The 12,811-nt window shown below is 43.2% G+C and overlaps 1 protein-coding gene across 1 annotated transcript in view; it reads left to right on the top strand.

Annotated features, from left to right (window-relative positions):
• The window catches only part of LOC132387108 (transportin-3-like), a gene marked incomplete at its 3' end in the record, with an annotated part of 60,842 nt that overhangs the window by 36,809 nt on the left and 11,222 nt on the right, over positions 1–12,811 (top strand). Inside the window, exons 8-12 of the mRNA XM_059959459.1 lie at positions 3,504–3,642; positions 7,183–7,329; positions 8,362–8,469; positions 8,791–8,882; positions 10,401–10,540. Coding sequence (XP_059815442.1) covers positions 3,504–3,642; positions 7,183–7,329; positions 8,362–8,469; positions 8,791–8,882; positions 10,401–10,540 — 626 coding nt within the window. The remainder of the gene's footprint in view (positions 1–3,503; positions 3,643–7,182; positions 7,330–8,361; positions 8,470–8,790; positions 8,883–10,400; positions 10,541–12,811) is intronic.

Here is a 12,811-nt window from a genome sequence, read left to right as displayed (position 1 = left end):
TGTACAGGTGGACGATTTTTAATAGACTAAAATTCAAGTGTTCATAAGTCTGATGGCATACGGAAAGAAACTGTTCTTGTACCTATTTGTCCTGGCATACAGTGATCTAAAGCGCCTACCAGAAGGAAGGAGTTGGAACAGGTGATGTCCAGGGTGTGATGGGTCTACAATAATGCTGCTTGCTCGCCTCCTGACTCTAGATGTATATAAGTCCTGGATCGAGGGCAGCTTCAAACTAATAATCCTTTCCGCAGCCCTGACGGCTCTTTGGAGTCTATTCTTGTCTTGTTTGGTAGCTGATCCAAACCACTCAGTGATGGACGAACAGAGAACAGACTAGATTCTTCCTGAATAGAATTGAATCAGCAGCTCCTGAGGCAGGTTGTACTTCCTGAGTTGACGTAGGAAATACAACCTCTGCTGAGCCTTTTATGATAAGAGTGTCCGCGTTGGGTGTCCACTTCAGGTCCTGGGAGATTGTGACACCCAGAAATCTGAAGGTCTTCACAGCAGACACAATACTGTTGAGTATAGTGAGTGAGGGGAGTATTGGGGGGCTCCTCCTGAAGTCCACTGTTATCTCCACAGTCTCGAGTGTATTTAGCTCCAGATTGTTCTGGCCACACCAGAGGGCCAGCCATTCCACCTTCCGTCTGTATGCAGACTCATCACTGTCTCGGATAAGGCCAATGACAGTTGTGTCGTCTGCAAACTTCAGGAGTTAACAGATGGATCCTGCGAGGTGCAGTCATTAGTGTAAAGGGAGAAGAGCAGTGGGGAGAGCATCCCTGGGGGCACCAGTACTGATTGTCCGGGTGTTAGAGATGATGCTCCCCACCCTCACTTGCTGCACCCTGTCAGTCAGGAAGCTAGTGATCCACTGACAGATGGCGGGGGAGACAGTAAGCTGGGTGAATTTGGAGGGGAGGATTTCTAGGACGATGGTGTTAAACGCCAAGCTGAAGTCAACAAACAGGACCCTCACAGAAGTTCCTGGATTGTCGAGGTGTTGTAGAATGTAATGCAGTCCCATGTTGACTGCATCATCCACTGACCTATTTGCCCAATAAGCAAACTGCAGGGGGTCCAGCAGGGGGCCTGTGATGTCCTTCAGGTGAGCCAACACTAGTCTCTCAAAGGACTTCATGACCACAGATGTCAAAGCAACAGGCCTGTAGTCATTTAGTCCTTTGATAGTGGGTTTCTTAGGGACTGGAATGATAATGGAGTGCTTGAAGCAATGAGGGACTTCACACAGCTCCAGTAATCTATTGAAGGTCCGTGTGTAGATGGGGGCCAGCTGATCAGCGCACGTCTTCAGGCAGGAGGGAGACACACCGTCTGGGCCTGGCGCTTTCCTGGTCTTCTGCGTCCACAACAGCTGACTCACCTCCCTCTCACAGATCCTAAATGCAGGTACAAGGGAGTTGAAGTGAAGGGGGGTAGGGGGAGCAGTTTTTGTAATGTGGAGTAAGAAAGTGGATACCAGGTAGGTCTGTGTTTTGTCTGGGGGGGAATGAAGGTGTCGAATCTACAATAAAACTTGTTCAGATCGTCAGCCAGTTCGTGGTTCTCCACAGCCTGAGGGAATGGTTTCTTGTAGTTGGTGATCTCTTGGAGCCCCTTCCACACTGACACTGGGTCGTTGTCTGAAAACCTGTTTTGCAGTTTTCCAATGTAGCGCTTCTTCGCTGCCTTAATCACCCTTGTCAGTGTGTTCTTGGCTCGTTTGTACAGAATCCTGTCCCCTCTTCTGTACGCCTCCTCCTTCTCCCGATGAAGCTCCATGAGTTGTGATGTGAACCAGGGCTTGTTATTGAATGTGCAGAAGGTTTTTGTTGGAGTACACATGTCTTCACAAAAGCTGATGTATGAGGTCACGGTGTCAGACAGATCATGAAGATCTGTAGCGGCAGCCTCAAAGACACTCCAATCCGTGCAGTCGAAACAGGCATGAAGTTCCAGCTTTGACTCGTTGGTCCATCTCCTGACTGTCCTGCCAACAGGCTTAACCAATCTTAGTTTCTGCCTGTATGTCGGGAGAAGGTGAATCAGGCAGTGGTTGGAGAGACCCAAGGCTGCCCGTGTAACAGAGCAATATGCATCCTTTATTGTCATGCAGCATGATCCAGTATGTTAGTGTCTCAGGTGGGACACTTAATATGTTGTCTAAATTTTGGCAATTCGTGGCCGAGGTTTGCCCTGTTACAGTCACCCAGAGCAAAGAGCAAGGAGTCTAGATGTTCATTCTCCACTTCAGTTATCTGGTCAGCCAGGTGTTGTAGCGCCTCCCTGACACAGGCCTGAGGTGCAATGTAGACGCCCACCAGAATAAATGAGGAGAACTCCCGCGGTGAATAAAACGGTCTACAGTTTGTAAGAATTATCTGTAGATGTTAACTACATGATTTTCCTAACACTGTGATCTCCGTGCACCAACCTCCTGCAAGTTAACCTTAAGGGAATCCTGTATGGACTGTGCATGTGGATGTACAAAGTCCAGATTGTGTTCTGGACTGTGAGAGGTTGTGTGAGATGTGGACTCCCAGGACTTTGAAGCTGCTCGTAGTTTTCACTACCGTGCTGCCGGAGGAAAGTGGTGTGTGAGTGGTGCAGTTCTTCTGAAGTTAATAACCTTCTCTTTTGTCTTATTGATGTTGACATTTGCCGGGCACCAATCTTCGGGCTCTTCCCTTTCTGCAAGCTGTTGCAATGTCTTTGGTGATAGCCCCACCACTGCTATGTCATCGGCAAACTTGGCAATGTAGTCATGTGTGAGTAGAGTGTACAGCAGTAGGCTCAGCGCACAGCCCTGGGGTGGGGGTGGCACATGTGTTGAAGATGATGGAGAGGGAGGAGCAGTTTTGCAACCTGACTATCTGAGCTCTGTTGTTTGGGAAGTCCAAAAGTCTCAACACCTAGTTGCACTGTGGTGTATTTAGACTGAGAAGTAGGGGTTTGTTCAATAGTGTTGAGATGAAACTCAGAAGCAGCATTCTGACATAAGTGTCCTTCAGTGATCCATTAATGTTTGTGGATGACAGTGGGCTGATCACCAGAGGCAATGAATCCAAGTACCACCACTAATCAAACTCATGGAGATGTACATTTCTAGTCTCCTCTCGCTCACCTTCGACAACTTTACAGTTAACAGCATAGCTGTAGCAGACACTTGTGGTCCATAAAGCAGTTTGGTCAAATGACCAGTTTCTGTGCTAAAGCTTCCATGTAATTCTGTGTACTTTTGTGTGGTATGGTCAGTAAAGTTGATCCCATCTTGTCTGTTGCATCCTGGCAATAAAGTAAAGTTGGGCTCAGATGTTCACTTTAAATTATGAAACAGTGAAGGTAGATTTGTGGTAACAAGCTCAGAACATTACTCTGAATGTGTTGTACTTGATGAGACAGTAGCTTTATTACAACATGAAATCTTAAATGGGCACAGTAGAAGCATCTTTTATGGTAGTTCTTTCCTACAGTCTAGTGGCCTTTGTGTATTCCAGAGCCCTGAACTACTGCCGTATTTTCACTGAGCTGGCAGAAACGTTACTGGAGATGGTTATCCGCTCACCAGGCCAAGGACTGGGTGATCTTAAAACACTCAACCTCATCTTGAACTGTGTTGGACATGAGCAGTATGAGGTGAGTTCCTGTCCTTTGTGTTTTGATCAACCACCAGTTGGAGGTTTGAATATGTAGCTCACTCCGGTTCACTGGTTGAGTACGCAAGGGAGTGAATGCCTTTCACCATTCAATAGGTTTCAATTAGGTCACCCCTCGTTCTTCTAAATTCCGGTGACTATGGGCCCAGAGCCAGCAAATGCTCTTCATATGACAAACGGTTTAATCCTGGCATCATCATCTCTCTCCATCTCCATTATCTTCTAAAATAAGCGACTTATAAAATTTCAACATTATGTCCTTGCTTTTATCCTGCAGAGAGACCTAGATAGTTTAGGGGAATGGGCAAAGAAGTAGCTAATAAATACAATGTTGGAAAGTGTATGGTTATGCACTTTGTTGGAAGAAATAAACAGGCAGACTATTATTTAGATGGAGAGAGAATTCAGAATGCAGAGATGCAAAGGGACTTGGGGGTCCTTGTGTAAGATACCTGTGGCATCTGCAGTTACCAGCCACACCATCAACTGGGCATATTAAAGTGTCCTGTAGCCGACCATCCTCCTGATAATCTGGCAAACGACTGAGCTGTTACATAACACCAGCCCAAGCAGATGGGGCTGGATAATTGGCTTGTGCCTTTCTGCTACAGCCAGAGGGGTGTTCTCTAGAGCTGCTTCATTTATGTCATTTTTTTTTAAGGAGAGGAATGTTTTCTCTCCCGTACGATTTACTGTGGACTGGCCAGCATCGAATATAAACCCGCAGTCAGGAGATGAGTGGTGTTTCTTGGTTTGAGGAGTATTTACTATGTTGTTGTAACCAAGTTCTGATTAGCTGATTCAAGTTTGGACTCTAGAACAGTTCTGTTGAGTTTGTAAATATTTTGGGTAATAAAACCCCCTTTTTTTTTTACCTTTACCTGCTCTCCCAGTCTTATGCTTACCCTGGTCCTTCACAATACCCTAAAGGTTAACCTCCAGGTTGAGTCGGTTGTGAAGAAGGCAAATGCAATGTTGGCATTCATTTCTAGAGGTATAGAATATAAGAGAAGGGATATGATGTTGAGACTCTATAAGGTACTCCTGAGACCACACTTGGTATTGTGTGCAGTTTTGGGCTCCTTATTTTAGAAAGGATATACTGACATTGGAGAGGGTTCAGAGAAGATTCATGAGAATGATTCCAGGAGTGAAAGGGTTACCATATGAGGAACATCTGGCAGCTCTTGGGCTGTATTCCCTGGAGTTCAGGAGAATGAGGGGGTAGAAACATTCTGAATGTTAAAAGGCTTGAACAGATTTGAAATGGCAAAGTTATTTCCCATGGTAGGGGATTCTAGGACAAGAAGGCACGACTTCAGGATTGAAGGATGTCCTTGTAGAACAGGGATGTGGAGAAACTACTTTAGTCAGAGGGTGGTAAATCTGTGGAATTTGTTGCCACGAGCAGCTGTGAAGGCCAAGTCAATGGGTGTATTTATGGCAGAGATAGATAGGTTCTTGATTAGCCAGGACATCAAAAGGTATGGGGTGAAAGCAAGGGAGTGGGGATGACCAGAAGAATTGGATCAGCCCATGATTGAATGATGGAGCAGACTCGATGGGCTGAATGGCCTACTTCTGCTCCTATATCTTATGGTCTTGTATTCTAATCCTCTTGAAATGAATGCTAACGTTGCATTTGCCTTCCTCACAACAGACTTAACCTGCAAATTAACTTTTAGGGATTCTTGCACAAGGACTCCAAAGTCCCTTTGTACCCCAGTTTTTTTAATATTCTCTCTCCATTTGGAAAATAGTCAACCCTTCCATTTCCTCTATCAAAGTGAATGACCATACACTTCCCAGTGCTGTATTCCACTTCTTTGCCCATTCTCCTAATCTGTCTAAGTCCTTCTGTAGCCTCCCTATTTCCTAAAATTACCTGCCCCTTCACCTATTTTTGTAACGTCTGCAGACTTTACAACAAAGCCATCAATTCCATCATCCAAATCTTTGACATATAATGTAAAAAGAATCCATCTCAACACAGACCCCTGTGGAACACCACTAGTCACGAGTAGCCAACCAGTTTATTCCCACTCTTTGCCTTCTGCCAATCAACCACTGCTTTATCCATGCCTGAATCTTTCCATGGACTCACAGCTTGTTAAGTTGCTTTATGTGTGGCACCTTGCCAAAGGCCTTCTGAAAATCCCAAGTACACAACATCAACCGATTCTCTCTTGTCTATCCTCTTTTCTATTCAAAGAATTCCAACAGGTTTGTTGGGCAAATTTTTTCCCTTGAGGAAAACCATGCTGTTTACGGCTTTTTTACCCCGATACCACATCCTTAACGATAGTCGTCAACTACTTTTGATCCACTTTTTCCCAAGATAGGGAAGTCTAAAACTTGAAGGCATAAATTTAAGGTGAGAGGGTAAAGATTTAAAAGGAACCTGAGAGACAACTTCTCGAGTATAGTGAATATTTGGAGCAAGCTCCCAGTGGAAGCTATAGAGGTAGGTGAGGTTAGATATTTGGACAGGTATGTGAATAGAAGATGTCAAGAATAGGACTAACACAGGCAAATGGGACTAGCTCATAAACATCTTGATCAGCGTAAACAATGTAGGCTGAAGGGCAGTGGGCCTTTCTGTCATGAAATCCAGGCAGACACACTGAACATACTACTGAGAAAGCCTTGATATGGTCAGAATACTGTCTGGATAAACCTGAGGGTCTGGATGGCCATGATACTGAGGTGAAGGGTGCAATGGCCAATATCATAGAGTACAAAAGATTATCTGTTCAACGTCTCTTTGCTGCTTGTTGGAGCTTAATGGGTGTACGATAACTAGTATGTTTCTTATAATATTGAATACACTACACAAACAGATTATCTGAATGGCCTTATCACTAGTTATACTCTAAAGTTCAAAATAATTCTATGAAATGTGACACCTCGTACAGTTGTGTTTGGTTAATCTAATGGTATTACAATGTGAGTGACCCAGACTCAATTCCACCTTCCTCTTTGAGGAGTTTGTAGATTCTCTCTGTGACTGTGTAGGTTTCCTCTGGTTATTCTGGCTAGTAAGTTAATTGATCACATGGGTATAATTGAGCAGCATACTCTAGCTGGGCTGGGAGGGCCTGTTACTCTAAATGTATAAAAACAACAAAGCCCTCGCTGTGTGCAAGTTCTTCAGTTTTCATTTGGCAAGTGTCATTGCAACACTCAAGTCTGGGGCAGAGCTCTGACTCTGCCTAATGTGACTGATGAGATATACTCACATAAAAAGGCAGAATCTGGAACTATGTGTAAAAGTAAGAAATTGTCTGTTTCAGACGTCAGTGTCATTGAAAACAGTTTTCAGATATCTTGCAGATCCTTAAAATAGGGGGTGAAAGTACAGGAACCTACAGTTGAGGTTAGTAATATCTGTGACTTTTAATTACAGTAGGTTTGAACAGCTTATTGACTTGCTGCTATCAGTGTCTATGTATAATAATGCTTCATTTTAAAATTTGTCTTGCTGCTGCTTTGTCCTGATGATGTGGATGTGTTTGTACAGGTGGCAGAGATCACGTTCAATTTCTGGTACAGGCTGGCGGAAACACTGCACAAGTTGAAGGATCCCTCAGTGAATCAGATTTTCAGACCGTACTTCCAGAGGCTCACTCAGTCTCTCACCTTCCACTCTCAGATGGACCCTGATCATGTAGGTCATGGGGATTTGCGCACAATAATACATTGGCAGTTGAAGAAAAGGCACTGATTCTTAAATAAGCCACCTTTTTGACTCAAACCTTAAGAGTCTACAGACACTGGAATCTAGAGCAGCAGGCAGTCTACTCAAGGAACTCAGTGGGTCGAACAGCATCTGACCCAACGCAATTTCAAGCTGAAACTTTGACACTCCTTCCCTCTCCACAGATGCTGTCAACCCAGTGAGTTCCTCAGACTGTTTGTTGTATCCTTGTTAACTTATGATAGTGTCGTCTTTTTTTTGACCACGGCGACGCTTTCAGTTTTCCTTTGCTTCTGAGAGCTTGGTCTGAGAAAAGGGCATGTTGGTCCGATTTAAAAATTAATCATGGGGCCTAGGATACAGGCAGTACTCATTGGTGGTGTAGGAAATACTGACCTTTTCCTTCACTAATGTAAATTCAATGTCACCCAAGACAGATTTAAGTGGAAGTCTCCTGCTTTCGCTAACTAAGTTTTTGTATCACATTGTAGTTCCTTTTTTGATTCTGATTGAAGTAGTGTCAGGGTAGAATCCTGTTGTACCTAACTGCTGTTAATTTGTCTCTGAACTTTTCTTGGGAAGAAAACTGGGAAAAATACCTCAGCAGTTCAGCAAAGGAAATGCTGCTTCAATTGAGGTGGATTGTGAAGTTCTCTTTCATTGTGGCATGTATCTGAAGGTGCCTAATACTGATTAATGAAAGTGAAAATGCTCTCCTGTGAGCATTTTTGAGTGAGTGAGTTATGTATTTTTTTTAAAGGGGAAAAAAAACTCCCCAATATCCTTTTGGTTCAAGCCAACAACAAAAAAAATATAATCCTGGCGGTTAAAATGATACAAGTCAATGCACCTTGTCAGTATAGGGAGAGGAATGGTATAAATGCTCAGCTTTGGTTTGGGTTGAATTGGGGTTTTTATTTTATTTCTAAGCCCTCCTGTAATATGAGGTATATCTTTACCTTTACACAAGCCGGTATTGCTACTGCAATGTTTTCCCAACAGGAAGGCGTTCTGGATGAGGCGGATGAGTTTTTTGAGTTCAGGCTACGGGTTTCCGACCTGTTGAAAGATGTTATAGTCCTTATTGGAGCTTCAGAGTTTTTCCTGCAGGTGAGTAAGAATCCTCTGAACCGTTGGTCATGAGGGCACAATGAACATATCAAAGGAAGTTTTTGTTTTGGGGGGGGGGGGGGATGCTGAGTTTATCTATACAACATAGTTCTGTCAGTTCACTTTTTCCACTACCTACCTAACCCTGCCCAACTGTGTCTACCTAATGTTAATTCCATATTTTGCCTTGTCCATTTTGCATACCTAGCGCTTCTTGCTTGAGCAACATCCTCACATCAGTTTAAATTCTCTATTGATCGTTATTTTATTTTAGCTTAACTTTGGGATTGTATTTGATGACTTAGCCATGTTCTTTCCCAGTTGTATTCGACACTGAAGGAGGGCAGCCCGGCCTGGGAGGAGACAGAAGCAGTGCTCTTCATCATGACTGCATTGGTCAAAAACTTAAACCCGTGAGTGAATCTGTGGAGCTGTTTGGCATTCTGTGAATAATGTTATTGTTTAAGACTAGAGCTGTCTTTGGCTGGGGGTGTATAGAAGCATAGATTTAATTTAGAATGCTTGTAAGATTAGGAGTTCTGTGTGCACAATTACCTTGATGCCCCCTCATCAGGTGACACTTTCTATATCCTTGGGTAATCAGTAGGTGACTGAAGCCAGTCTTTACTCATTTTGGAGCAATGATGCACAACTTGGATAGGAATGGGGGTTGTAGTGTGCAAGGGTGCACAGCAGGCAGGGGAGAAAATGTTTTTTTTAAATAGACATGGGAAATAATGAAGACATCTTTAAAGTCAAATAACTATCAGCAGAATTCTGGCCGTTGATATCTCTATTTAGTATTCCCAATCCAAGTCGGTTGGTGTTTTTGCCTTCTGCACGTAGCACTTATTAATTTGGAGCTTGCACTACAATCAGTTCGGTTCTTTGCAGCTGATTTTATTCCACATAACTACATAAGTGGTTATGTATGGAAACTGAGAAGCAGATGTTTTTGGCAATGGGTCTGTCCCATGATCAAATTCTCTGATGATGTGCACTCTCAGGTTTGCATATGAATAGAAACTCCTTAAATCAAGCATTGCAGAACGACCAGGGACAGCAAAGGTCAGAGATCTTGTGAGTTAAAATGAAGAGACAAATTTAAAAGGGGAAAATATTCTGAGACTTAAGAATGTAAATTAAACTTAAAATAAACGCTGTGACATTAGTTGTAAATTTTGCTTTTTTAATATTCGTTCATGGGATCTTGCCATTTCCAATTGTTCCTTGAATTGTGTGACTCGCAAGACAAGAGGGGCATGGTATGGCAATGTAGCGGTTAGCGCATTGCCTTACAGCACCAGTCTTCACTGATTGGGGTTCAATTCCCACTGCTGCTGTAAGGAGTTTGTATGTTCTCTTTGTGATCGATTGGGTTTCCTCCCACATTCCAAAGATGTACTTTTAGGATTAGTAAGTTGTAGGCATGCTTTGTTGGGCCTGGAAGCAGGGGGCACTTGTTCAGCACATCCTCACTGATTTGATTTGATGCAAAAGCGCACTTCAATGTATATGTGACAAATGAAGCTAATCTTTTCAGAGCAGTTCAAAATCTATCACAGTGAGTATGAAGTTGTGCTGGAATCCAGTTTTGTGGCACTGAAGATCATGTTCGTAGTAAATCAGGCTGCATGAAATTTATAGCAGTTTTATGGTCACCATTGCTGCCGTCAATTTTCTATTCCAGATTTATTATTTAATTAAATTAAATTTCCAATGTGGCAAGGGTAGAATTTGAACTCTTGTCTCTAGTTATCCAAACATCTATATGTTAATCCATTAACTTAACCATATCTTAAAGGGAAAAAATGATTCTGTATGAATGTCTGAGATATTGATCTGCTGGTGAGCTTTGCAGTTGTGGAAAGTCACTTTAAATCTGAAGACTATTTGTTAGAAGTAAAATGTTGACTTTCTTTTACATTTAGGGAAAAGGAGTTGCGGCTGGGAGATGTTGTTCAGGCGGTGATCAACCTCCCTGATAATACACACCTGGCAGTGCAGCATTCTGGAGTGCAGCTCCTGGGGGAGCTGGGAGAATACGTCAACAGCAATGTGCAGTGCCTAGGTTAGTACCGATGGGTTTGGGCAGCTTCCTTTCTCCATATGAGTGACATTGTGTGTTGCAAGCAGCCTTGACCGGTCAGTCAGAGGAGTACATCATATTGTGTCATAGAGAACTACAGTACAAAAACAGGCCTTCTGATCCACCTAGTCCATGCTGAACCATTAATCTGTCTAGTCCCATCAACCTGCACTTTGAGTGAGACCATAGCTCTCCATACTCCTCCCATCAAAGTACTTATCCAAACTTCTCTAACTTTTCAATCAAACATGCATTCATCACTTCCACTGGCGGTTTGTTTCACATTCTCACGGCCCTCTGAACCCTTAAACATTTCACGTTTCACCCTTAACCCATGGCCCCTAATTCTAGGCTCACCTAAGCTTAGTTGGTGGGGGGGAGTCTCTTTGCATTTACCCTATCTATACCCCTCATAATTTTGAATACCCCTATCAAATCTCCCCTCAATGTTCAAAGTCTTCTTGCGTTTGCCCCATCTTGCCCCCATGTTTGCCTCGTCTGTGCCCCTTTTTGCATTCTGCTGTTCATCTCTAGCCTATGTTAATCTGATTCTACAACTTCAGCCTTTTTTTTAATCACGAACAGGTACATAAAATCTGTCCTTTTGATTCAGTCCCTAAAGCAGCTCTGAAAGTTCCTGTGTTTCCCTCTGTGCATATTTTTCTCCATGGTTTTGCATTCCCTCAAAGCCATTGCAATCCAATTTAAAACAGTAAGCCATGAAGACCAGGTTCAATAATTGATTTACAGGTTAACTGGGGCTTGGCCTCTAGGCAAGTCTCCTCTCCTGTTATATTATCCATAAGGCATCGGAATAGTGTTAGGCCATTTGTCCTCAACCCAGATCCCCGGCCTTCTCCCCATAACCTTTGATGGTATGTCCAATGACCTGGCCTCCATAGCTACCTATGGTAACAAATTCACCACCTTCTGGCGAAAGCAGTTTCTCCACATCTGTTTTAAATGAAAGCCCCCCTATTCTGAGGTTGTGCCCTCTTGTCCTAGACTCCCCCACCATGGGGAAACATCCTTTCCACATCTACTGTTTAGGCCTTTCAGCATTCGAAAGGTTTCAATGAGATGCCCCTCATCCTTCTAAATTCCAGCGATTTACAGACCTAAAGCTATCGGGGAATTGCTTTTGTGCATTCCGAGGTGAAAATTAGTGGAGATTCCTCCGCTAATCTCATGGCCCATTGCTGAATGAACAAAAAACACTAAAAATGGCTTAAAATGCTTCAATCTGGTGCAGCTTGGGTTAATGAAATGGACTTTGAACTATAGACTTTTTTCAGTTTTTAAATGTTCTGTAATTTTTGTCTGATCTTTCTCATTTTTTTGTGTGGGGAAGTGAGATTTAGGGGTTGATGTGCCTGTTCCGTTTTTATTTGTTTTTTTTTATGCGGGGAGATGGGTTTTGGGGGTTGATGATCTTGGTTTTATGGCTACCTGGAGAAGAGGAATTTGGGAGTTGTATACTTGATAATAAATGAACCTTTGAACCTTTAATTGAGTACAGGAGTTGGAATGTTAGGTTGAAATTGTACAAGACAATTGGGCAGCCTAATTGGAAATACTGTCTAGTTTTAGTCACCTACCTACAGGAAAGATGTAAGTAGGGTTGGAAGATTGTAGAGAAAATTTACAAGGTTGTTGCTGGGACTTGAGAACCTGTTATAGGGAAAGGGTGAATAAGTTAGGACTTTATTCCCTACAATATAGAAGATTGAGGGGAGATTTAATAGAGGTATACAAAACTATGGGCTGGCTGGTGGTGTAATAAATTAGCACTGGACTTGGAGGCAGATAGTCCTGAGTTTAAGTCGGCCAGGTCCCAACTGGGGCAGCGGCGGGAACTGTGAAAGAAAGGCCTGGCAATCTGTAGCTTGCTACGAAAGCCCTATGGACAGCTACGCTATCCATAGGGGTCCATGAGTCGATGATGACTCGGCGGCACTCGATGACAACATATAAAATTATGAGGGGTATAGGTGGGGTAAATGCAAACAGGCTTTTTCCACTGAGGTTGGGTTAGACTACAGGTAAAGGTCATGGGTTCAGGGTGAAAGGTGAAATATTTAAAGGGAACATGAAGGTGGTGAGAGTGTGAAACGAGCTGCCAGTGCGTGTAGTGAATGCCGGGTCAGTGTCAACATTTAAGAGAAATTTGGATGGAAGGTATACGGAGTGCTGTGGTGCAGGTTGATGGGACTAGGTAGGTTAATAGTTCGGCATGGACTAGATGGATTGAAG

This window comes from Hypanus sabinus, unplaced genomic scaffold (genome assembly GCF_030144855.1).
Source record: "Hypanus sabinus isolate sHypSab1 unplaced genomic scaffold, sHypSab1.hap1 scaffold_1535, whole genome shotgun sequence".
In the NCBI taxonomy this organism is placed as follows: Eukaryota; Metazoa; Chordata; class Chondrichthyes; order Myliobatiformes; family Dasyatidae; genus Hypanus; species Hypanus sabinus.
This window is presented reverse-complemented; position numbering and strand designations above follow the sequence as displayed.